General features: G+C 38.1%; 2 protein-coding genes across 8 annotated transcripts; one reads left to right on the forward strand and one right to left on the reverse strand.

The window, feature by feature from the left end:
- The first annotated feature begins 11,301 nt into the window (after positions 1-11,301).
- Positions 11,302-17,450, forward strand: LOC107219903 (transport and Golgi organization protein 2). Of its 5 annotated transcripts, XM_015658259.2 has the most exons (5): positions 11,302-11,317; positions 11,475-11,671; positions 16,020-16,269; positions 16,497-16,715; positions 16,836-17,450. In XM_015658259.2, exons 2-5 carry the CDS (start codon positions 11,530-11,532, stop codon positions 17,053-17,055), a joined length of 831 nt encoding a protein of 276 aa, XP_015513745.1. In that variant the 5' UTR covers positions 11,302-11,317; positions 11,475-11,529; the 3' UTR covers positions 17,056-17,450. The 5 variants fall into 5 exon arrangements, with proteins under 5 accessions (XP_015513745.1, XP_046590674.1, XP_046590672.1 ...); XM_046734716.1 differs by lacking the exon at positions 11,302-11,317 and having other exon boundaries at positions 11,353-11,671; positions 16,524-16,715; XM_046734717.1 differs by lacking the exons at positions 11,302-11,317; positions 11,475-11,671 and adding an exon at positions 11,862-12,175.
- Positions 16,915-26,653, reverse strand: LOC107219860 (Fanconi anemia group D2 protein). 3 transcript variants are annotated; one of them, XM_046734707.1, is made up of 17 exons: positions 26,283-26,653; positions 26,066-26,209; positions 23,994-25,119; positions 23,396-23,666; positions 22,651-23,010; positions 22,144-22,504; positions 21,360-21,793; positions 20,923-21,014; positions 20,635-20,812; positions 20,064-20,324; positions 19,660-19,984; positions 19,260-19,575; positions 18,931-19,137; positions 18,248-18,545; positions 17,880-18,097; positions 17,490-17,698; positions 16,915-17,358 (listed from the first exon to the last, which is right to left on the reverse strand). In XM_046734707.1, exons 2-17 carry the CDS (start codon positions 26,072-26,074, stop codon positions 17,251-17,253), a joined length of 4,773 nt encoding a protein of 1,590 aa, XP_046590663.1. In that variant the 5' UTR covers positions 26,075-26,209; positions 26,283-26,653; the 3' UTR covers positions 16,915-17,250. The 3 variants fall into 3 exon arrangements, with proteins under 3 accessions (XP_046590663.1, XP_015513688.2, XP_046590664.1); XM_015658202.2 differs by lacking the exon at positions 26,066-26,209; XM_046734708.1 differs by lacking the exons at positions 23,396-23,666; positions 23,994-25,119; positions 26,066-26,209; positions 26,283-26,653 and adding an exon at positions 23,298-23,375.
- Between the last annotated feature and the right edge of the window lie 38 nt (positions 26,654-26,691).

Genomic DNA, 26,691 nt, shown 5'->3' on the forward strand with positions numbered 1-26,691 from the left:
CTGAAGGATATATCTTCAGTCAACGGCTGACCATCGAAGGGCCTGGCCGCTTGAGTCTGGAATCGGCAGAAGATATAAAGCGTGTATTTCTTGTATGAAATGTGAAAACTAAAATCATTATACATCATATCATATCATCATACATCATACATCACACATCGTACATCGTACATCATACATCATACATCGTACATCATACATCATCATACATAGTATCAAAGTTCGAAACCAAAGTTTGGATGTCGGATGTTCAGAAAGTGACGTCACCAATTCAAAATCAGCTAGCCGAATTCCTCAGTCGGGAAACAACCGCGCAGTAGAGCGGACGTATGAGAGTCGCGCTCCGCAAATTTCGAGTACCGGGTTCTCAACCTCCCGGATCCCGCGCTTCGGGTCCGCTACGTATTTCGAGTACTGGGTTCTCAACCTTCCGGATCCCGCGCTTCGGGTCCGCTACGCGGTGAAACTCGACTTCCAGGATAAGCGCTCCGTGGTTCCTCGTTCATGTTTACAATAAATTATTTCAATTCGTTTTTCGCGCAATCCCAAATTCAGTAGCTGTCAGTCCGCTAATAAAATTTCTCGACTTCCCGGATAAGCGCTCCGTGGTTCCCGGTTCATGTTTACAATAAATTATTTAAATTCGTTTTTCGCGCAATCCCAAATTCGGTAGCTGTCAGTCCGCTAATAAAATTTCTCGACTTCCAGGATAAGCGCTCCGTGGTTCCTGGTTCACGTTTACAATAAATTATTTCAATTCGTTTTTCGCGCAACCCCAAATTCGGTAGCTGTCAGTCCGCTGATAAAATTTCTCGACTTCCAGGATAAGCGCTCCGTGGTTCCTGGTTCACGTTTACAATAAATTATTTCAATTCGTTTTTCGCGCAACCCCAAATTCGGTAGCTGTCAGTCCGCTGATAAAATTTCTCGACTTCCAGGATAAGCGCTCCGTGGTTGCTGGTTCACGTTTACAATAAATTATTTCAATTCGTTTTTCGCGCAACCCCAAATTCGGTAGCTGTCAGTCCGCTGATAAAATTTCTCGACTTCCAGGATAAGCGCTCCGTGGTTCCTGGTTCATGTTTACAATAAATTATTTCAATTCGTTTTTCGCGCAACCCCAAATTCGGTAGCTGTCAGTCCGCTGATAAAATTTCTCGACTTCCAGGATAAGCGCTCCGTGGTTCCTGGTTCACGTTTACAATAAATTATTTCAATTCGTTTTTCGCGCAATCCCAAATTCAGTAGCTGTCAGTCCGCTAATAAAATTTCTCGACTTCCCGGATAAGCGCTCCGTGGTTCCTGGTTCATGTTTACAATAAATTATTTAAATTCGTTTTTCGCGCAATCCCAAATTCGGTAGCTGTCAGTCCGCTAATAAAATTTCTCGACTTCCAGGATAAGCGCTCCGTGGTTCCTGGTTCATGTTTACAATAAATTATTTCAATTCGTTTTTCGCGCAACCCCAAATTCGGTAGCTGTCAGTCCGCTGATAAAATTTCTCGACTTCCAGGATAAGCGCTCCGTGGTTCCTGGTTCACGTTTACAATAAATTATTTCAATTCGTTTTTCGCGCAACCCCAAATTCGGTAGCTGTCAGTCCGCTGATAAAATTTCTCGACTTCCAGGATAAGCGCTCCGTGGTTGCTGGTTCACGTTTACAATAAATTATTTCAATTCGTTTTTCGCGCAACCCCAAATTCGGTAGCTGTCAGTCCGCTGATAAAATTTCTCGACTTCCAGAATAAGCGCTCCGTGGTTCCTGGTTCACGTTTACAATAAATTATTTCAATTCGTTTTTCGCGCAACCCCAAATTCGGTAGCTGTCAGTCCGCTGATAAAATTTCTCGACTTCCAGGATAAGCGCTCCGTGGTTCCTGGTTCACGTTTACAATAAATTATTTCAATTCGTTTTTCGCGCAACCCCAAATTCGGTAGCTGTCAGTCCGCTGATAAAATTTCTCGACTTCCAGGATAAGCGCTCCGTGGTTCCTGGTTCACGTTTACAATAAATTATTTCAATTCGTTTTTCGCGCAACCCCAAATTCGGTAGCTGTCAGTCCGCTGATAATATTTCTCGACTTCCAGGATAAGCGCTCCGTGGTTTCTGGTTCACGTTTACAATAAATTATTTCAATTCGTTTTTCGCGCAATCCCAAATTCGGTAGCTGTCAGTCCGCTGATAAAATTTCTCGACTTCCAGGATAAGCGCTCCGTGGTTCCTGATTCACGTTTACAATAAATTATTTCAATTCGTTTTTCGCGCAACCCCAAATTCGGTAGCTGTCAGTCCGCTGATAAAATTTCTCGACTTCCAGGATAAGCGCTCCGTGGTTCCTGGTTCACGTTTACAATAAATTATTTCAATTCGTTTTTCGCGCAACCCCAAATTCGGTAGCTGTCAGTCCGCTAATAAAATTTCTATAATTTTACAATCTTCTCATAATCTTTTCGGTAAAATATATCGATAAAAAAATTATATTAAACCTCACAGAGTATTTTTGATTTGTTCTCATGCTGAGAATATTTATTAGCATTCGAGGTATAACTCGAGGTGGTTGGCGGTGGTCGTTGGGGGTGGTTAGGGGTGGTTGCGGGTAATCGCGGTGATTCAGGAGGAGAGGGACGAGGATTTGTGCTCGGTGAGTAAAACACTTTTATAATATTTGCTGGCAATTGTAATTATATTTTATCCAAAATATTTCAAACTAGTCATGTTTACATTAAATTATTTCAATTCATTTTTCGAGCAAGCACATATTCAGTAGCTATGAATAAGCTTACACAATTTATTATATTATTAATTGATAAATTGATCAATTACTCAATTACTCAATTATATTAATCCTAACACAATATTTTCGATGTGTTCTTATACTGAAAATATTTATTACTATTCAAGGTATAACCTGAGGTGGTTGAAGGTGGTCGGAGGTGGACGAGGAGGACGAGGATTTGTGCTGGGTGAGTAAAACACTTTTATAATATTTGATGGCAATTGTAATTATATTTCATCTGAAATATTACAAACTTGTCACGTTTACAATAAATTATTTCAATTCATTTTTCGTGCAAGCACATATTCAGTAGCTATGAATAATCTTATACAATTGATTATATTATTAATTAATTAATTAATATTCTTATAATATTTGATGGCAATTGTAATTATATTTCATCTGAAATATTACAAACTTGTCACGTTTACGATAAATTATTTCAATTCATTTTTCGTGCAAGCACATATTCAGTAGTTATGAATAATCTTATAGAATTTATTATATTATTAATTAATTGATTAATTACATTAATCCTTCCACAATATTTTTGATGTGTTCCTATACTAAAAATATTCATTACTATTCCAGGTATTACCCGGGGTGGTCGGAGGTGGACGAGGAGGAGGACGAGCTGGACGAGGAGGAGGACCAGGTGGACGAGGAGGCGGCGGGGTGGGTCGTGGGAGAGGACCTCTCCTCTCCTCAGAGGAGGGGAGGGGGCGGGGCAGGGAAGGGGGAGAGGTGGGCGGGGAGGGGGAAGGGAAGGGAAGGGAAGGGGGAGAGGTGGGCGGGGAGGGGGAAGGGAAGGGAAGGGAAGGGAAGGGAGGGGAAGGGAAGGGAGGGGAAGGGAAGGGAAGGGAAGGGAAGGGGCTGGGAGGGGAGGGCGGTGGGGAGGGAGGGAGGGAGGGAGGGAGGGGGGAGGGAGGGAGGGAGGGAGGGAGGGAGGGCGGGCGGGCGGGCGGGCGCGGGGGGGGGGGGGGGGGTGTACTGCTCTATTAACTCTAACGGGCTCGCATTGACATTCGTCCCCCACTCTCTCTCCCCCGCCCTCCCTCCCTCCCTCCCTCCCTCCCTCCCTCCCTCCTTCCCGCCCCCCTCCCCGCCGCCCGCCCCTCCCCTCCCCGCCCCTCCCCTCCCCTCCCCGCCCCTCCCCTCCCCTCCCCTCCCCTCCCCTCCCCTCCCCTCCCAACCCCTTCCCTTCCCGTCCCTTCCCCCTCCCCACCCACCTCTCCCCCTTCCCTGCCCCTACCCCTCCCCTCCTCTGAGGAGAGGAGAGGTCCTCTCCCACGACCCACCCCGCCTCCTCCTCTCCTCTGAGGAGAGGAGTGGTCCTCTCCCACGACCCACCCCGCCTCCTCCTCGTCCACCTGGTCCTCCTCCTCGTCCAGCTCGTCCTCCTCCTCGGCCACCTCCGACCACCTCGGGTAATACCTGGAATAGTAATGAATATTTTTAGTACAGGAACACATCAAAAATATTGTGTAAGGATTAATGTAATTAATCAATTAATTAATAATATAATGAATTGTACAAGATTATTCATAGCTACTGAATATGTGCTTGCACGAAAAATGAATTGAAATAATTTATTGTAAATGTGACAAGTTTGTAATATTTCAGATGAAATATAATTACAATTGCCATTAAATATTATAAGAATATTAATTAATTAATTAATAATATAATAAATTGTATAAGATTATTCATAGCTACTGAATATGTGCTTGCACGAAAAATGAATTGAAATAATTTATTGTAAACGTGACAAGTTTGTAATATTTCAGATGAAATATAATTACAATTGCCATTAAATATTATAAGAATATTAATTGATTAATTAGTAATATAATAAATTGTATAAGATTATTCATAGCTACTGAATATGTGCTTGCACGAAAAATGAATTGAAATAATTTATTGTAAACGTGACAAGTTTGTAATATTTCAGATGAAATATAATTACAATTGCCATCAAATATTATAAAAGTGTTTTACTCACCCAGCACAAATCCTCATCCTCCTCGTCCTCCTCCTCGTCCACCTCCGACCACCTTCAACCACCTCAGGTTATACCTTGAATAGTAATAAATATTTTCAGTATAAGAACACATCGAAAATATTGTGTAAGGATTAATATAATTGAGTAATTGATTAATTAATTAATCAATAATATAATAAATTGTATAGGCTTATTCATAGCTACTGAATTTGTGCTTGCGCGAAAAACGAATTGAAATAATTTATTGTAAGCATGACAAGTTTGAAATATTTCAGATAAAATATAATTATAATTGCCATGAAATATTATAAAAGTGTTTTACTCACCGAGCACAAATCCTCGTCCCCCTCCTCCTGAATCACCGCGATTACACGCAACCACCCCTAACCACCCCCAACGACCACCGCCAACCACCTCGAGTTATACCTCGAATGCTAATAAATATTCTAACCATGAGAACAAATCAAAAATACTGTGTGAGGTTTAATATAATTTTTTTATCGATATATTTCACCGAAAAGATTATGAGAAGATTATAAAGTTATAGAAATTTTATTAGCGCACTAACAGCTACTGAATTTGGGCTAGCGCGAAAAACCAATTGAAATAATTTATTGTAAACGTGAACCGGGAATCACGGAGCGCTTATCCTGGAAGTCGAGAAATTTTATTAGCGGACTGACAGCTACCGAATTTGGGGTTGCGCGAAAAACGAATTGAAATAATTTATTGTAAACATGAACCGGGAACCACGGAGCGCTTATCCTGGAAGTCGAGAAATTTTATTAGCGGACTGACAGCTACCGAATTTGGGGTTGCGCGAAAAACGAATTGAAATAATTTATTGTAAACATGAACCGGGAATCACGGAGCGCTTATCCTGGAAGTCGAGAAATTTTATTAGCGGACTGACAGCTACCGAATTTGGGGTTGCGTGGGAAACGAATTGAAATAATTTATTGTAAACATGAACCGGGAACCACGGAGCGCTTATCCTGGAAGCCGAGAAATTTTATTAGCGGACTGACAGCTACCGAATTTGGGGTTGCGCGAAAAACGAATTGAAATAATTTATTGTAAACATGAACCGGGAATCACGGAGCGCTTATCCTGGAAGTCGAGAAATTTTATTAGCGGACTGACAGCTACCGAATTTGGGGTTGCGTGGGAAACGAATTGAAATAATTTATTGTAAACATGAACCGGGAACCACGGAGCGCTTATCCTGGAAGCCGAGAAATTTTATTAGCGGACTGACAGCTACCGAATTTGGGGTTGCGCGAAAAACAAATTGAAATAATTTATTGTAAACATGAACCGGGAACCACGGAGCGCTTATCCTGGAAGTCGAGAAATTTTATTAGCGGACTGACAGCTACCGAATTTGGGGTTGCGCGAAAAACGAATTGAAATAATTTATTGTAAACATGAACCGGGAACCACGGAGCGCTTATCCTGGAAGTCGAGAAATTTTATTAGCGGACTGACAGCTACCGAATTTGGGGTTGCGCGAAAAACGAATTGAAATAATTTATTGTAAACATGAACCGGGAATCACGGAGCGCTTATCCTGGAAGTCGAGAAATTTTATTAGCGGACTGACAGCTACCGAATTTGGGGTTGCGTGGGAAACGAATTGAAATAATTTATTGTAAACATGAACCGGGAACCACGGAGCGCTTATCCTGGAAGCCGAGAAATTTTATTAGCGGACTGACAGCTACCGAATTTGGGGTTGCGCGAAAAACGAATTGAAATAATTTATTGTAAACATGAACCGGGAACCACGGAGCGCTTATCCTGGAAGTCGAGAAATTTTATTAGCGGACTGACAGCTACCGAATTTGGGGTTGCGTGGGAAACGAATTGAAATAATTTATTGTAAACATGAACCGGGAACCACGGAGCGCTTATCCTGGAAGCCGAGAAATTTTATTAGCGGACTGACAGCTACCGAATTTGGGGTTGCGCGAAAAACGAATTGAAATAATTTATTGTAAACATGAACCGGGAACCACGGAGCGCTTATCCTGGAAGTCGAGAAATTTTATTAGCGGACTGACAGCTACCGAATTTGGGGTTGCGTGGGAAACGAATTGAAATAATTTATTGTAAACATGAACCGGGAACCACGGAGCGCTTATCCTGGAAGCCGAGAAATTTTATTAGCGGACTGACAGCTACCGAATTTGGGGTTGCGCGAAAAACAAATTAAAATAATTTATTGTAAACATGAACCGGGAACCACGGAGCGCTTATCCTGGAAGTCGAGAAATTTTATTAGCGGACTGACAGCTACCGAATTTGGGGTTGCGCGAAAAACGAATTTAAATAATTTATTGTAAACATGAACCGGGAACCACGGAGCGCTTATCCTGGAAGTCGAGAAATTTTATTAGCGGACTGACAGCTACCGAATTTGGGGTTGCGCGAAAAACGAATTTAAATAATTTATTGTAAACATGAACCAGGAACCACGGAGCGCTTATCCGGGAAGTCGAGAAATTTTATTAGCGGACTGACAGCTACCGAATTTGGGATTGCGCGAAAAACGAATTTAAATAATTTATTGTAAACATGAACCAGGAACCACGGAGCGCTTATCCGGGAAGTCGAGAAATTTTATTAGCGGACTGACAGCTACTGAATTTGGGATTGCGCGAAAAACGAATTTAAATAATTTATTGTAAACATGAACCAGGAACCACGGAGCGCTTATCCGGGAAGTCGAGAAATTTTATTAGCGGACTGACAGCTACTGAATTTGGGATTGCGCGAAAAACGAATTGAAATAATTTATTGTAAACATGAACGAGGAACCACGGAGCGCTTATCCTGGAAGTCGAGTTTCACCGCGTAGCGGACCCGAAGCGCGGGATCCGGAAGGTTGAGAACCCGGTACTCGAAATTTGCGGAGCGGACCCGAAGCGCGGGATCCGGGAGGTTGAGAACCCGGTACTCGAAATTTGCGGAGCGCGACTCTCATCCGTCCGCTCTACTGCGCGGTTGCTTCTAGACTGAGGAATTCGGCTAGCTGATTTTGAATTGGTGACGTCACTTTCTGAACATCCGACATCCAAACTTTCGTTTCGACCTTTAACACTATGTATGATGATGTATGATGTACGATGTATGATGTATGGTGTATGATGTATGATGTATGATGTACGATGTATGATGTATGATGATATGATATGACGTATAATGATATCAGTTCTCACATTCCAGACAAGAAATACGCACTTTATCTTTCCTGTCAATTGCAGACTGAAGCGGCTTGGCCCTTCGATCGTCAGGCGTGGACCAAAGATTCATTCTTCAGTTAACGAGTCAGCTAACGAGTGGAAATGTTCTTTGCTCTGAAAATCACGAAAGAAATTCAACTTAACCACCTTAGACTTCTGACGGAAAATTCAACGATTTAAAAAAATGCTGGAATCAATTCTTTGATGCACTGTTCCGAGGTCATTTAGCGAGAGGAATCGATTGCCTGCAACCCGAATATGCTGCAAGTGACGGATCAAGAGTTACAGCCGGAAAACGAAAGATTTTCTGCGTCATTTCTCTAACGCTTGTCGTTTGCTCTCTCTTACGTTTTTTTTACGTCTTCAATAATCCGATCAGTCTGGAAAGCGTTGTACTAATGTATTCTGGAGACGAAAAATCATTTGCTCCTAAAATCATGCGAAAAGGAAGGTAGAACACTTACCGTTTTTACTACGAATTTCCACAATTTTGAAAAATACTGCAATAGATTCTCCGATGACGAGTACCTGGCTATTTGACGAAGCTGGCCAAAGCAATCGCGGTTGTATTAACTGAATTGAAATAAATGGTCACTACAAAAATCGGAATAGAATATAAGAATTCAATGTTCAAAGAATTATTCTCTGATAAAATGTGTGCAGAAACTGAATAAACTTTTGAATATACACTGAATGTATGAACGCTTACTTCTCTCATCCTCTTACATGTTATTATACTTTCCTTAAACCAAGCATGAATTGAGTCGTTCTCTCACACACTCCGAAAAGGCAATTCATTACACGTGACGACATGCCGGTGGCCTATGAGCTGGAGCACAGGCGCTTCCGTTCCTTCTATTGGAGCGCCTGGCAATTTTTTCGAATTAGTTTCGAGTACATCAAAAAATATGGTCATTACCCACAAAAATACGTCCTCTGATCAAAAACGTATGCATTTAATCACTTCATATAAAAAAGATTCAAATATATACCTACTACTTTTAAATACATGTGTATTAATTCACAATGAAACCATGATTGAAACTTAACCCCTGCCACGCTGGGATTAGACTGAGCTCAAACTCATACAACTACAAATGATAATTAAGTATGAATAAAAAATAAAATGACTCATGCATTGAAAAAAATTCTGAGAAAAATAAAATAATTCTTGGAAATAATTTACACCTGAATCAATCAGACGACGAGAAGAAAGTTTTTGTTACACCTATTAGCTCTCGAAATATACCGATTTATCACTTTGACGAATTTTTTTGGTATCTTGGGAGTGTCCAAATTATTTCACATAAGAGGTCTTTTGGCAATAAATCTCCGTAATTGTTTTTCATAAGGATCCGTCAATCAAGTCTTGAGATAAAAAATGAAAAGCATAAAATGCCAATTTTCACGCCCCGTCGAAGATGGAGTGGATTATTGAGTTATCAGCCGCTGGGCACATGTTTTTCTGACCTTAGAAACATTTGCGATCGAATAATTTGAAAATCCCGAGACAGAGGTATTTGGCCCTTTCTATCCAGGGATACCTTTTAGGAGGGTGACTTTTGTCATTGATCCAACCGAATGTTATCTGAACGAACAAGCTCCTTCATTGTTGTTTAGAAAAAACTTTGTAATATTAAATAAGATGACCTGAAGCAAAATAGTATCAATTTGATGGGAACTTAATTACATGTGCGTAAGCGTAGTTCCGCCCCCCATGTGACATTACTTCGAAAAACACAGAAACAAGTATCCTCTACTTTTTCTGCTCTTTCAAATGCAATTAATTGCATCCAGATATGAGCAATAGGTTTTTAGTTACAAATAACTCGTAACATTCAACCCCCATAATTATTGACAATTTAACCCCATCGTAATCGGACAAAATGCATTTTTCATTATTCGCCATGCGAATTATCCTCCAATTAGGTTCGTTCTAATATCTCAACTGGAAGCCTGCGAAACTGCGAAGCTACCGCTGGGATGCCTGACTTTGGGGGTTGATTTCACCTCTTTAGAACTGTTTGTCGGGAGAAAAAAAAAATACCCGTCTCTTAGATTTCGATGAATAACATACCACAAAATAAGCGAAACCGGGGAGGGACTCCTCGGGCCTTACCTTGGTAGTCGATATTTGGCGAGCTAAGTTACTGATTGTGCGGCTCAGTACAATTTTGCGATAGAATTCAAAGTCTAACTTCTAAATTGTCCAAAAATGTCCGTTGGACGTCAGAATTCCGAGAAATCCCGATGTATGTACCGGAAGAGGCTCGCGTCACTCGTCGGTAACAGATTCTTTCATGAAGTCTTTCATGCACTACTCCGACGTAATTTTGCGAGAAAAATCGATTGGGCGCAGTCCCAATACGCTGCGATTAACGCATCGAAAGCTACAGCCGAAAAACGAGAACCTGTGTTTTCGACATTTTTCAGCAGGTGCTTTTTCGCTTGCCATTTCTCTCCTGTTGGTCCTACGCTGTTTTCGCTGCGTTTTCTGAGTTCCTGAGGGTCCAATTAGCAAGGTAGGGATCTTTTAAATCCAATCAGACACCGAAAATTTACGGCCACAAAAAAATGGGACGGGTTGTACTCCGGGAGTGCCGGCAGAAGTGAAAACTTAAACATCAACGTTGTGCATTTTTGAATATGTTGGAATGGTTAGGGAATAATTTCGCACGAATTGTTTTATTTATCAGTATAAAAGTACTATCATTTATGTGGTAAAATACAATATTCATTTATTGCGCTATCGTAGACAAACATGACAATTTATATTACACAAATAATATGCCCGTTGATTTTTACGATGTCTTTTTCTTTTTCTTCTTCATTTTCTTCCTTCGAATCTTTTTTTTCAATTTTTTTCTACGCTGACGCCATGCACATTGATATTTCCGATTTTTATTACTTTTCTTCTTTGGTTTTTCTGAAAAACGAAGATTATTTATTATTATGTTATTTCATTTATTGTCATTTGAAATTATTTGTTTGGAATCGTATTCTTTATGATTTTATACTTCATACACGTTTTCACACTCGATTAGCAAAGCACTGGATAAGCTCAGGCGCCCATCGCCACTCGGAGCAGGCATACATTTTCGCTGTACGGTAGAAAGAGAGGGGGATATTATCCCCTCTCCATCCGTCTTACGCTTTTTCGATCAGGCTACGGATCTGACGCGAGTTTAACATTTTGTACCCATCTACAAAAGTGCCAAGCGCCGCTAAAGAAGTTTTCACTTCAAAAACTAGTAATGGCCTTGATCGGCTGACTTCTAGACAACTTGTACAAGGTAACTCCTAGCGGACGTTTTTTAGGTATCTTGGCTAAGTTATCAGTCAGTAAGTCAGTAAGTTATCTGAAAACAGACATCTTAAAAGCAACTTTCATACACTGGTGTTTCTTGGGCTGATAACTCTATGGAATCGTGTCCTCTCCGTTTCTGTAAGCTCTACGCATCAGTATTGTGTGGAGTGTTGGCAGTTAGCGTGACATCGTAACATCATGTGCATCATGTTTATTTATCGAAATGCCGAAGCGAAGGGGGATACCTATCGAATAATATTGGCATCGAATCGAGATGAATCGTTGAAACGACCAACTGCAACGGCTCATTGGTGGAAAAATTATCCTAGGTGCCTGGGAGGTACGAAATAGTATATCGTGACCAGTGCTTTGCGGGTAAGTGGGCTTAAGGGCAAAAGAGGCCGTGTTATAGCGATCCAGTAACACCTTTATCAGCTGGTTCCATTTGCATTCTGTAAGATACAATAGTTATTTTCATATATAGCAAATGCGCATAATATAAAGATTTCCTGACTAGTGTAAAGTGCCGCACGACCTGAAGGCAAGTGCGAAACTCACATGAGTCAAGAGGTCTGAGGTCCCTACCCAGATAACATTTCCTGTAGCATCAGATCGTACGCTAGTTCATGATACATGCTTCGTTGGGACTCTGGTGCATGACTGATCGGCAGCGCCCATGGGCAGCGCTTTACGGCAGACTTAAGGCTGACGCCGACTAGACCGCGGCGGCCGCGGCGATTTTTCGCGAGTTCCAGGTTGGGAATATTTCGGCGGTGGGCCGCGCATCGCCGCGCATCGCCACCGTTTAATGTGATCACCCGACCGATGCCGAAATTCATCCCAAGTATGAAAATGGGGCAACCTGCGTTACTTTGGTGTAAATGGTTATGGTATTCAAGGATTCTTCTCATTCTCTCCGCTGTTCTTGCGAATAATAAATGTATTCATTTTTACATCTTAAATAAATCCTACAGATATTAAATAAATGTTACGTAAGTAATTGCTTCATTTTTAAGGAAATTAAAGTAAATGTGAGTTTTAGAACAACAAGTTATGATCAACGGATTATTTTGTGTGAAAATTTTTTTTTTTTATAGTTCGGGTATAATGCCGATTTCGTGAAGATTGTTTTTTATTTTGCGTATTAATTTTTATGCATAAGAAATGAGAGAGTATATTTTGAGCTAAAATTTATTTCATTTTTACTATACATATATTATATGTATAACAGGGTGTTTTAAAATAAAAAAAACTTCGATTTTCCAACGGGCCTCACCCGAAATAGTTAGTTTAGGTAGAAAAAAAAATTCTGGCGAAAGATGAGCATTGTCGGTTGAATGGAAGATCGGACACATTTGATTTTTAATCTTTTTTTCCTTTTTATCAAATTTATGATGGATAATTGTTAGTAAAATTTTTTTTCGTGTTTACAACTGCCAGCAGATCAGTTTGTGTCTTAAATAAGATGCTCCTGGAACTCTTTAGTTGATATTCAATAGGGACGTCTAACGGGTTTTCTGATTATTATTCACTTAAAATACATGAAAAACATTTTCTCACTCAGATTTAAGAGTAACACTATTGTCCGGGAGCTGACCGGAAAGGCTGCTCAGCGCCCGGTTTGAAACCGGGAGAACTGACCAGTACCCGGCCAGTTCCTGGTTTCAATTTCCGCACGGGATATATATTGCATATCTTTCAACCCCTAGCGTACGGACTATGTCTGATTTATCGCCACCGGTGAGTCGCAAAGGGCTGAAACTCGGTGGACTATCCAATCTGAGTATAAGCTATTAAAGACTAAAATTTCAGATCGAATTTCTGACGTTCCCTTCATTTGTCGTTAATTGGTGGAATTGCCCATATATACAATCCATTTATTTTTTTTCTTCAGATTCATGAATAAACAATAACACTTTTAAATCCGCAGCTGACGCAAAAGGACCTCAATGTGTCTGTTGAAAAACGAGATTTTAAGGGTGCCTGTTAAGGGTTGCGGTGAAATCGATATTTTTATAAAAGCATGTTTTTGTGTAGTATTCGCCGTGAACATTTCTGTCCTTGCAGATGTCGTGTACCCACTCTCTTTTCCTTCGACTTTGTCTCTCAGCTTCTTTTGCATAGAAACGCGACCGTAAATACTTCTTCATGTGAGCTATCCATAATGACTAAGCAAGAAGTAGTGGCAAATATACATGATTATTTATTGTGTGCCCATGATGACTGAGACAAATGGCGGTCATCGGATAATCGATAAATATCTCTTTTTCATAGAAACAGTATCGGCGGGTGGTCACAGCGACTATAGCTGTTTAGAATTGTTCTATTCGTTTAACCCTGCATTGTTTGTTGTTTTCCAAATATGTTTATTCAATTGTAAAAAATAATTCACACGTATGTACAAAATTACAATAAAACAGTTATAAAAACAGTTATATACATGTCAAACTACAATTACGACGAACTATATGATGCTGCTGAAACGGAACGAAAGTAATTATGAATGGAATATGCAACTGAATATTCACATAGATATGTTCAAATTTGAATATGAATCGGACTTTGATTGTGTAATTAATTTTATTTGAGTAGTAAGAAATTTGAGTATACTTCATAAGTCAGCACCTTGAATGTAGTACAAGTGTTCGGTTGTCAATGTGTATTAATTTAACAAATTGACAAATAATATTAAAGTGAAAGATGAAAAGGACCGCAAAAATCGGATCAAAGATTGCACAAAGTTTTATTATTATATGTGGAAATTGCTGTGCAGTAGGGGTGTGCGGGTACTGAAATTCTTCGGGTCGGGTACCCGAAAATTTCGGATTATCCGAAACTTTTGGATTACCCAAACTTCTCGAGTTCCTCAAAAATGTTGGGTTTGCCGAAAATTGCGGAGTTTTCAATAATTTTGCTCGTGACTGTTTTCGCTTCTCCAAAAATACCGGGATTTCTAAAGTGAGCAGAGGTTTGCGAAAATTTCGGACTACCCGCCGTTTTTCGACTAACCGAAGTTTCCGGACTACCCGAAGATTTCGGGTTTGCCAAGAAACCCGACCCGAACCCGAATTCGAGTACCCGAAATCTCGCGTACCCGCACACCCCTACTGTGTAGTATACATTGCCTTGAGCAGAATAAGAAAAATACTGTATCAGATAGTCCTTATCATAGATTAGAAATATAACTCAGGTTTCTGCCTCTGGATAGGTACAACACGCCTCCACAGAAAACAATAGATGATGTATGATATTGCATTGTCTCTATTTTATCTAATTTATAATTAAATAAATAAACACTTAATTTTCGTGGGATTTGTTATTTGTATTCCTTCAACTGTTAGTCATTTGTTGCGCTAGATAACTTTTTTGCACTCTTGAGGTTGCAATTAGACTAGGAAAGATCATACAAGTCGATTCTGAGACAAAAAGATTTTTAATAAAACACAGTAAGGCTTATCGTTTTGGATTTTAGGTGAAAATTTGTACGATATTTAATAATGCTGGACTCGATCCGTGGATGCACCTTATCGTTGTAATTTTGCGACAGGAATTGATTGCACGCTGTCCGATTACGCTTCATGTAACGAATCAAGAGTTTCAACCAGAAACATTCATAATTTCTCTGCTGCTGGTTCCTAGCCTCTTTACTTTTTGATGCTTTTTCGGCGTACCTGAGGAATCAACTAGTCTAGAAAGGGTCACCAAATCCATTCCTAGAAAAAAATTTCAGTCACGTAAAAATTGCAGCTTTTGATTATCCCTTTGAATTTTTTTGGTTCAAATCAGCCAGATTTTGAATAATGCTTGAATCCATTCCTTAGTGTATTATATCTCGACAAATATACATAATATCACGTTAACAGACACGATATTATTCTATACGTTTGATATGACATATAATTTTGGTTTTCCAGTAATGCTTCTGCTATTTCTTCTGCTGTTTACTAATCATTAATACTTGTAATGGGCGCTGAATGATTCTACGTGTGTTACCTCGATAATGTCGATTACTCTCTTATTCCCGACCAAGTGAGTTCTGTACTTTTTGTATACGTTTCACATAAGCTGCTCTAATGTCGCTACAACATCAGAAGGCTATCGTTTTTCTGCGATGTTTGGGCTGAAAAACTTCTCGTCTTAGACTCGCTTTTCAGAATGCTCCTTCTCCTACTTGAACCTTTAGAAATGCAAAACAAACGCATGGAACATCTTAGGACCAATAGTTGAGAAAATGGGAGGAAATTTTTAGTTTTTAGGCCAAAACTTTTAATTCGGTATTCGCAGCAACTTTAGACGATGCGCAATCATTTTACCTCTTAAAATGAATTCAAGACAATATAGAGTCCCAATAAATGTATTTTAGAATTTTCCATTATCGTCCGAAAATGGACCGAAAAAATGCAGAGGGGAGTCGTTCGCAGCGACTCCAAACTGCGCGCAATCGATTCCTCCCGCGAAATTACGTCGATATAGTGCATCACTATATAGGTTCATAAAATTAATAATAACGCTGTGATAATTCGCGTCAAACTATAAAAAGTAAAGAGAAGCAGTTAGTTTTGTCTGATTTCATCGGTACGATCATATCAACAGAGTACGCCCGATAATCATTCTCAACTCTGGTCTTATCTATGCTATATTTGATTTCGTTATCGACTTATCTGATAAACGGTATTTATATATAATAGGTGTGGATATGGAACCAGGCAAGGAGGGCGGTACCTGGTTAGCGTTATCAACGGAAGGACGATTTGGCGCCCTTCTAAATTTAACCGGAGAAAAGAGATCGACCACAACGCCAGGAGAGGGCCGCGGCTATCTTGTCAAAGATTACATTATTTCAGATGTATCCGCAGATAAATACTTGGCAAATCTTTATGAAAAAAACCGTTATGAACAAATCTATAATCCCTTCAATTTGATATTGGTCAATCTATGGTATGTTACATCCGAGTGTTTACGACTTATATTATTACGCATTATATTTAAGAAGATTGATAAAACTGATTTTTATTGTAAACAAACTATTTTTCATATTTTGACGAAAAATATATAAGTAATTACAATCACAAGCATTATAAGTTTTGGTGATGTTAGTCCCAGTACAAAAGTGACTGCCTTTTCACTTACTACGGCTTCAATTGACATACAATGTTTTTTGTCAGGAATACTCATGTGTCTCTCCTATGCAGCGCCGAAAATTCTGAAGGACCAGAAAAATGTCTGGATACCATTTTAGGTTTTGGGAATAGTCCTACGGGTCGACCTCTCAAAAAAGTTACGTTAGGGAAGGAAAGATTTAAAAACATCGTTCAGGACGCAACTATTTTGGACCAAGACAAAATAATTGAAAATCTCATAGAATTCCTCAGATGGAATGAAAAGTATAGAAATCGATTAACTTGCACAGTAGTAGCTCTTTTAGATTTATTTCTAAATAGCAATATTTAAAAATTAGTTTGTAAAAAATAAGAAATTCTAATGTAAAAACTTTCCTTCTGTAGACATTTGCCTGACCCAGAACTCGAAAGTAGAGCTCCGAATTGGTATAAAGATTTGAGTTCAGTTTTCGTTCATATCCAGGATGCAGAGTACGGAACTAGAGCACACTCAATATTGATGGTGGACGGATCGAACAGACTTACTTTTGTAGAAGAAACTTTAACGCCAGATGCGTCGTGGAAGAGACAGACTTTTACGACAGAATTACAGATATTTATGTAACAGATACTGTATATATCAACTCATTACGGATTGCCAGATTTATAGCTTAAAATTACTTTTCAAAAAAAAAAGGTTGAATATTATAATGTTAAGCTTTGTTTAAGGTTAAAAACAATATTGTACCTCAAAAGTAAAAATACTATGTAACTAATTATAAGAAAATTAAAAGACGAGAAAGGATTCAGATAACTCCATTCACTCGATCTCCTCGTCTGTACTTTCATCTGTCCCATCCGTAAGCAATTCTTCGGACATATCTGTTATGGAGCCAGCTGACACAGTGGTTGACTCTTCAGTATTCTGCTGAAAATCAATGGAAAATCGATATTTTCAAGATCTAAAGGTGTATGTACCTTCATTAACGGAATTCTGTGTCAATAAAATTACTAATCATAGTGAGTTTCAAATTATTTACTAATTACAACGTTACAAACCTCCATTTCAATTGCTTGTCCTTTTATGTCTTTGTTTATCAAATTCCCCATCCAAAACGCCTGCGAACTGTTGTTCAGCACAAGCATTCCTTTTACACTGAAGACTAATTTCTCAAGTGTTGATTTGGCAACAGGAACGTATTTGGCTAAAGTCGTGTCACCTGTTACCGTGCTGTGGCAACACAGAACGTGGAGATACCTTGTTCCTTCTGTGTAAGTTTATAAACATTTGATCATAAATTGATTTTTTCCCTAGGTACAGAAATTTGTTAATACTCAAAAAAAAATATAATTACACTCGCTCAATAAAGAAAAATTGTGCTTCGTAATGTGGTTTTGAACAAATAGTTGTCACTACCTCACAAATATTATGCACAATGAAATTTGTACCTTGCAATTGTTTTACAATTCCCGTTACTTCTTCGACGTGATATTTTAAGTTATGCTCAAGAACTGGCATGCCAGAAGTTATGAACAACCTCAATAACACGGGAATACGTTGCAAAAATAGGAGCCAATTGGCCTTGACCTCCATCATCTTACAAATTCGAACAATTCTTTGCACACCAGTTGCAACAGAATTCCAAATTTGTATTCTTTCGCCATCTCTAAAAAGAAATAAGCGTATACTTCTGATGTATTCACCAAATTCAACCACTTATACCATTTGACTGTAGCCAAATACATTGGGAATAAATTAAAATATATCTATCTTGTACGATAAACAATGTTATACATTACTGTTTCATTATGGTTACCTTTTAACTACATCTAGTGATTTCTTGACACCTTCGATTAGTCCTAAAAAAATTTGATTGAACAGTAAATTGAAGGTGCTTTTGGTAATAGAGAGTATTCTGGCTAAGGAGTCCTGAGGTTTTGACAATTTCTCAGTTTCTTCTGGCAACCACTTTAACAGTGTTACCACAGTGTCTAAGGGATCCGGTTCATTGTTGAGCCAACTTTTCAAAAGAGTCTTAATGGCAGATCTATAGGATGAAATATTCCGCTTATCTTCAGGCCAATCAAGACACAAAAATCCAAACGCCATTTTTGCTATCAGTGGACACAAAATATATTTTAAGTCAGTAAAAGTTTCTACAAACGATACATGTCAAAGTATTGAGTACGATATTAAAGGTTAATTATACAATACAAATTTAACAAAACGAAAGGAGTGAATAAATTTATCATTTTACTTATATAAGTCCCATGTAAATTATTTTTTCAGATACTGTCTAAGTAGGTACAGCAAAATTAGTTACGTATTCCTCAGTTTATTGAATTAAATCATTATGAGTTTCTGTACACTGGTATAAATAATGGGTTTAATCGTTATGATGAGAAAACTGAAATTGTAAACTATCAGGTGTAATACTAAACCAATATCAAGTTGCAAATGGTAAATGTTTTTAGATAGTGCAGCTGTAACATCACTTACCCAAATTTCCTCTATGTTGACTAGCGAGACTTTCTGAATGTTGTATCAAAGCTTCATACAAATTAACAAGTGCAATTGCAACAGGAATTCGCGTAGCAACGTCAGCTAATGATTCGACATATGAACATGATTGAGTTACCAATTCTTTGCAGGATCGCAATAACGTGTTCATTTCATCAGTCTGACTTGCAACAATCCTCAATGCCTCTGAAATTATTTGTTCGTTATTCTTATACAACTCAACAGATATGCATTATTTAGAATTTTTGTTAAACATTATATCTCTGCATGGTTAAAATAATAAATAAGCATTCCCAAGGAAAACTCACCTCTCAGCATTTGGTTGTTCACAAAGTTATGAAATCCTTTCCAATTGAAAATTGCAGCCAGAAGACTCAACAGTAATTGCAAGCATTCTCTATTCTGAATATCATCTTTATCACGTAACTCAGTTATTACCTGGTCCAACTTACTACATACCTTGGGCAATAATCCAACCAAATCTCTCATAAACGATTGAGAAGCTTCATTTTCCAACATTCCCAAGAGTTCCTTAACTATGAAACATACTTGAGCTATTGTGATCGTTTTTGGTCTACTTTGAGTCAATCTTATTTCCATCGAAAAATCGAGAAGATGCGCTATCTGCAAACATGAAATTATTGGAAAGAACCCAGTTCAAAGCAGCAATAAAATGATTGTACAGGACTGGACTCATTATTTGTATACCTTTGCATCTAGCTGTCTAAAATAAGCAGGGTTCTTCGAAATTAGATCAAAACCTGATTCCCAGCAAGACCATTCAGAAAGACTGCCGGATTTGTCTAGAGAGGTTTTATTACCACGTTTGCCCGTTCTTTTTTCGACCTTGCAAAACGGCGGTGATGGAAAATAGTGGAAATAGCATACTGGTGGTTGATAGTGAGATCCAGTCATTGCTAAATTCATGCTTAGTTCGGCTTGAAGATTCATTAAGTGGTCCAACCGTTTTAGTAAAATTCTTTGCATTGTGCTGTCTGTTTGAGTTACAAAGCCACTAATTGTTTCTCTGAACCTTTAATAGATATTGTATCAGAAATTTACGTTAAGAAGATTTTACTATTTGCATTTATCATAAAGACATAATAGCTTACCAATTGATGCAATGAAAAATTTGATCCAGTGAAGCTTCATCCGGGTCATTGAGATCTCTCGGTAGGAAAACTGGGCACGCCAATAGACCATCAATCAATGATAGGTCACCATCACTTCCTCTCATGTGGCAAGCTTTAATGAGCCGAAATAAGGCCGACACTGCTGAACCGTCTTTACCATCACCAAAACTCACTCCAAATTCATCATCCACGGGTGATTCCGCTTCTGAATTAAGTGAGAATCGCACCGACAAAGGTCCACTAATGAAAATATCAAACACCTTTTGATTTCTTATGTTAGATTTTTGAAATTGTCATTTTTGATTCCGCAAAATTGTTCCCGGGAATAAGCTTCATTACTTTACGCAAATTAGAACTGTCTGTGACAAGATATGATGATGGTAAACTTAATGGTATGTATAATATTGCTGTGAATTTGTAATCTTTTCAGTTCTGTACGTAATCAGAGTATGATATTACCAATATTAGAATAGAAATGGCCAAGGTATTTTCGCTCAAATATTTTAATTTTGTACTAAAAAACATGAATATATCTAGACAAAATCATTACCTATACTCTGTCACTTTTGTGAGATAGAGATCAGATAACTCAGCTGTAAAATGATCCGTGATAGTTTCCTTCAAAAGTTTTTCATCAAAGTCCGGGGTATTTGCAATAATATCTGCCATTTGGTCATAAAACAAAGCCCGAGCCCTGGAGCAGCTCTTCACAGCCTTTATTGCTTGCTCTAAACAAAATAAATAGTGATAGAATCAATCAATATCCCAGTGACATGCCCTGAATTACTAATATCTATACTTCATTTCAAATAATAACAATAAAAGTCTTTCGACTTGCCAAATAATTGTAATGCGCGTTCTACGGTCCTTGGATATGCTGCTGCATGTTTAATAGCCATTAGTGCTCCTAAGACACCCTTGCATTTGGTCCTAAATGAACGTTCAATTTAGCAGCTTTAATTGAAAATAAAGTATTAAATATTGCAATGCCTACCTTCATATATCGCTCAAATGGTTCATAAATTTATGCGTAATGGGCGAAAATACATGATTTACCTGTCATTTAAATAAGGAAACAATAAGGTAATAAAGAAATATTTTAGGAATATTCTTTGTAGCTAATATTTTGGTAGACTTTTTAAATAAAGTAGCAAGACTGTTCTAGCCAAACATCTTAGCATACAAACATACTCACACTGGTCGCACTGGAAGCGAAACTCTTATAGTAATTTTTGAAAAAACATGAAACAAGAATAAATATCTGCTATTACTCACACTGGTTTTGACGCAGCCAGTTGCTTCAATAGAACAATGTCCAAGTCAGCTTGCAGTGCTTCGGACGTTGAATTAGAACTCATGCATAAACCGTGTAACAAATCGCTGACAGTAGCAACCTCTTCCAAGTCGAGTTCATCAACTTCTTCAAGAAGAGTCCTTAGATGATGGGAATGTTTTTGTAAATGTTTCCTTTCATTTTCATCACGTGCCATCTTACTGAGAATTGCAAGGGCATTTTTTGATGTTGCCGTTCCAGCCATAGTTAATTTGATAATTTTTGCAAGGACTTCTTGTTGCTTGTGAACAGTTTCGGCTTGACTTAGAAATAATAATCGAAACCATTCAATTGCAAATTCAGCATACACACGATCACCAGCTTTTAATAGATGAGAGGCCAGAGTAATTGCCACAGACTGTAAATCTCTAGCCACCTTAAAGAAAACGCGATTTTTATTTGGTGAAGACATAATATTGTATTATCCTATACCACCCAATTTTCATAATATTTTAATGATATAAATTTTTCGAACTTAATCAGGTTAGTGCTGAGTGGAGAATCAATACTTTTGTACTAAATTAATAATGATATTAGGGATAATAAATTACTAAAATTTCTGAGCACTACTAGAAAAGTTATGCTTTCTTATGGATGTATTAATTTGACAAATAATCAATGTGGGATTATCTCGTAATTAAATTCAAAAACAGGGCTTATTTTCAACATATGAACTTCCTTAAGTTTGACGAGAAGTGAAATTATAGTCAGTTACACACTACATACCTCTTTATAATCGTAATAAAGAGATTTTAATAAGCTGGGCCTATAAAAACCAGATCGGACCCGATTTTTCACCAAAGTCTCAACGTTCTTTTTTTTTGCACTGTTACTTGAGAAATTGAGTAACAACATAATCAGGTCCAGTGGTTTTGGATCCTTTTTAACACGTTGCACAACAGTTAATGCAGCATCAGCTATTTGCTTGGACACTTGATTTGACCTTTTTAGGGCAGCAACAGTCAGAACTTGATTGGTAAAACATTCTTCGATATTTTCACCAGCAAGTGCCTGCATGTCTATGGATCGAATAGCCATTAAGGCCTTTATACAAGTTTCCGGAAGTAATGACTCGGCCAAAATAAATCTACAATATGAATACATAATTGTAATACAGTAGCAACCTATTGAGCAGAGCAATATGGTATTAGAATAGAAGAGCATACTGAGCCAGAATTGAATTATTTGTATCTCTATTCGTAGTAGAAAGATAAATAATTCAATTGTTAAAACCTTGTTATAGTAGGAACGGCATTCAATTTTAAATTCTGTTGCAGCAATTCGAAGCACTTCTCTCTAATCCTTCCCAAATAGTCTTTACTCAGGGTCAAACGGGATATACAATCTAGTATGACCTCTGTCAATTCTGGGTTGTCATCTAAAAGCTTACTGAGTATTTCACCAATAATATGATGCTGGGCATCAATGACAATGTCGGGTAAGTACGATATTATTTCACTTTGAAAACACGTTTGAGCTGATTCCAGCAATTCTTGAAGCTTTACGACAAACGTGTTGGGTTCGACAATCTGTTCCAAGAATTTGAATTGTCTTAATAATGTACCTGACCAAGGAACATCGCTTGGCGTTTCTCTGAAAGTATGTGTACAATTAGAGAATATTAGGGACTACACTTGCTTGTTATACTTTCTTAGGCATCAGGGCTGGGCGCCTCATGGTGAGCAATTCGAAGGTTTATCACTACATTCCCGGAAAAAAGTGTTATAAAAACGTTTTGGTATATGGTTATAGACAAATTGGTGAAATATTTAACTGTTGTTTGTATAATACAGAGAAACCGAAGATAGGGATAATATAGACATTGGATATTTTCTTTCCAAAATTAGGACTTGGTGACTAGTATGAGGAAATAAACTTACATTGTGAAAAACATTCTTCTCTAAAATCAATTTGGAGACTTATGTATCTGAGTACACATTGATGACAGATAGGTCTTAACAATAGGGAAAATACTCACTCAACGAGTACAGCCATAGCAAGTCGGTCCAAAAGCGATACAGAAATGCCTGTCTGAAGAGGTGAAACATGTAGTAGAATTCGTGCAACAGATTCAGTATTCTCATCAATTAAAACATCTTGATTATCATTCACAGTTTGTTCTAATACATTTTGAAGATTATCTACATTCTCGATGTATTGTGTCCAATGTTTAATAATTTCCTCTTTATCGTATTGTTTTGAGCTCAGTAACTTATTTAAATTATTAACAATATCACAGCGACTTTTACCTGGAAGGTAAAATAGTTAGAGGAGTAACTATATGAAGAAAGTACAGTGAGCGTCGATTATCAGACTTAATTGGAACTGGGCATCATTCCAGTAATCGAAAATTTGGGTAACCAAACATTGTTGGAAAAAAACACTTATTGGTTGAACGTAATAGAATATGTACATGAAACATTAGATTCAATATCGGGGTTTGCCTTTTCACAGCTCTGCGGATGAGTGATAACTGACATTTTGGATAAACCTAATCATCATTCGGATAACTGACGATCCAATAATCGACGCTCTACTGTACCAACTTTCAGCATCGCAAAAACTAAGTTTCTTACATAATTCATTGGGGCCGTCGTCAGTAATAATGATACCAGCGTGTTTCAGGAATTGCCTCAAATAATTAGCCACATTTTTTTCCATCAGTGATTTCTTAACACTTTGGCCGCGTGACATTCTGGAATGTTGGGGAGATTTTGATAAACTCTTTTGTTCAGCAATGCAGTTGCGTTTCCGCAATCTTGTTGCAGGGCTATCTAACAACTGTGACGGAGATATTTTCCCATGTTTTCGTGAGCCTTTTTTAGGTGAACCTTCGTTAAACATGTCATCATCTGTACTTTCATCTTCTATAGCATCTGGTTTGTTTCTACCAATTCGTTCATTTTTTTTTCTCTTTTGGGGAGTAGTTATGTTTTTCACTGCGGATTGCCTAGTTGCACCACTTAATCGCTTCCTGCTGAGTGGTTCAAATTCTTCGATATCCTCATCTTCTTTGGAATTCTTCACCGCGGATTTCCTGGTTGCACCACTCAATTGCTTCCTGTTGACTGGTTGAAATTCTTCGGTATCCTCGTCTTCTTCTGAATTTCTTTCAACTGAACAGCAAGTTTCAGAACTATTGCCAGATATTTTAGATGGAGTAATTGTTCTGACGCTTATTCTCCTTTTCCGACTTGCAACAGTTGGAGTACATTCTGAATCTGAAGAATTGCTTCTATGTAGTCTCTTACGTTTTGATTCTGGAGTTTTAGGTACAGCAGGGCTAATGGCAGTTAATTTTTTTGATGCCTTGGCAGGAGTTTTACTTTTATTCAGCTTCTTTGATTTCGTTACAAAGGTTCCATTGTCATCCGAATCTTCTGAAAATATTACGCGCTCGGGCGAAACACTCGCTAATCTTGCACGCTGACTGACATTTTCCACATTTCTTGATTCTGACATTTGCGTACTGGTAAGCATTCTTCCTTTCTTTCTATTTGAACTGGACCAAACTGGAGATTCATCTCCTGAATCATCTGTCAAGTTTTCTTCACAGGTTTTAGATCCTTCTTTCAATGGTGTTTGTTTTTTAGTTTCGCAGAGTTCATCCTGATTATTGATCGACAGCCTAGAAGTTCCGGTCTGACCAAGCAGACTTGGCATCTTCTTCAATCTTCTTTTATCCATTCTTGCATGTATTAACTGCAACATTAGCAGCAACAATCTTCTATTAAATTTCGTCTCTATACTTTTTTATACCTGTTTCTAGTAGCACTTTAAAATCGTTAAAATAACATACAAAGCACAAGAATTAGTAAATATGAAACGTAGTGATACGAAAAATAGTATAGAATTCAAACTGGGGAAAAATAAACAGATACTCGATCTAAACTCAAATTTATAATGGACTAGCAGCCCATTCCGGTTTCACACGGGCATATAATAATATAATAAAAGAAAATACACAATGTTTACAGTGAGTTTCTAATAAAATAATATTTATATTATTACATAATATTATTATATGCCCGTGCGAAGCCGGGATGGGCTGCTAGTTTTTAATAAAAGGACGCTCATTGTGACGTAACTATAAAAGATAGAGACATGCTGTCGCGACATTTTTTATAGATAGTGATGTGTCCTGAAAAATTGTAATACATCATTTTGTTCTATCATTAATAGTTTTCGCAGCACACGCGATTGAAGGAAGTTTTTGGTTTATTTTTTTACAACTTGGGTTAGATTATTCAAGTTTTAGTAAGCATCCGTAATTTTTTTGAAAATGAAACATAGCCTATGTCACTCGGGAATAGTGTAGCTTGCCAACGGTGAAAGAATTTTTTAAATCGGTCCAGTAGTTTCGGAGCCTATTCATTTCAAACAAACAAACAAACAAAAAATCAAATCTTTCCTCTTTATAATATTAGTATAGAAGTATAGATAGTATAGATGTGAAGACTTGATTAAAGCTCAAAATTTTCGCAATTATTGAATTTCAAGAGTGTAATTTGAATCGGTAACAATATGCATATAGACGTACACAATAAAATTACCATCAACAGATAGTATTTTATTGTTTTCATTCAGAAATGATTTCAAACACCGCTGTAAACAAAAACAGGATTGGTCCGGATCTTACGAAACGTACCAATAACATCGCTTCCTGCAGTGTGATGTCAAGTTATAACTACACATATACGCGGGCGCTTATGAACACTGTAGAGTTCAGTGCTTAAGAATTGTACCGTGCAGCGTACTACATGCATAGGCTGTTGGGTCCGCCAAAACGTGTCTGAAAATCTCAATGGACAAAGTTCGATATTGGAAAATGTCAAAAGTATTGGGAATATGTATGTTAGTCTCACCTGTCAGATTCTGTAAATAATAACTTGTTATAACAAACTGTACGATTGAGATGTACACCAGGTTAATTGGAGAAAAACTTGAGAAAACTATTGCTAAATGTGTATCAAATTCGTTGATGAGCAGAATGTTCTAACAAGTTGCGATCGGTGGCCGAAGACTGTGGCCACAGCCGTGCCAGCGATATATGACGAATACGAAATATACAAGCGTATAGATAACAGGGAACGGCTCCCGCGTTTTGCGTTACCAATTTACATTGTTTGGACTGGCACAGATAATGTATAAAAGTAACTAGGGCTAGGGAGATATGTACGAAGTTGAGGATATCACACTGATTTTGATATAATGTAGCGAGATGCGTCGCCACGTGACTCAGATACACACACGTATGGAAGCGAGTGCGTATGC

This window comes from Neodiprion lecontei, chromosome 3 (assembly GCF_021901455.1).
Source record: "Neodiprion lecontei isolate iyNeoLeco1 chromosome 3, iyNeoLeco1.1, whole genome shotgun sequence".
NCBI classification, from domain to species: domain Eukaryota; kingdom Metazoa; phylum Arthropoda; class Insecta; order Hymenoptera; family Diprionidae; genus Neodiprion; species Neodiprion lecontei.

Coding starts and splice junctions, on each gene's coding strand:
- LOC107219903 (XM_015658259.2), top strand. CDS start 11,530: ATGTGCATCATGTTTATTTATCGAAATGCCGAAGCGAAGGGGGATACC. Junction 11,672..16,019: donor TTATCCTAGGTGCCTGGGAG/GTACGAAATAGT, acceptor TATATATAATAG/GTGTGGATATGGAACCAGGC. Junction 16,270..16,496: donor TTGATATTGGTCAATCTATG/GTATGTTACATC, acceptor GTTTTTTGTCAG/GAATACTCATGTGTCTCTCC.
- LOC107219860 (XM_046734707.1), bottom strand. Junction 23,011..23,395: donor GCTATGGCTGTACTCGTTGA/GTGAGTATTTTC, acceptor ACATACTTTCAG/AGAAACGCCAAGCGATGTTC. Junction 22,505..22,650: donor GCCGTTCCTACTATAACAAG/GTTTTAACAATT, acceptor TTCATATTGTAG/ATTTATTTTGGCCGAGTCAT.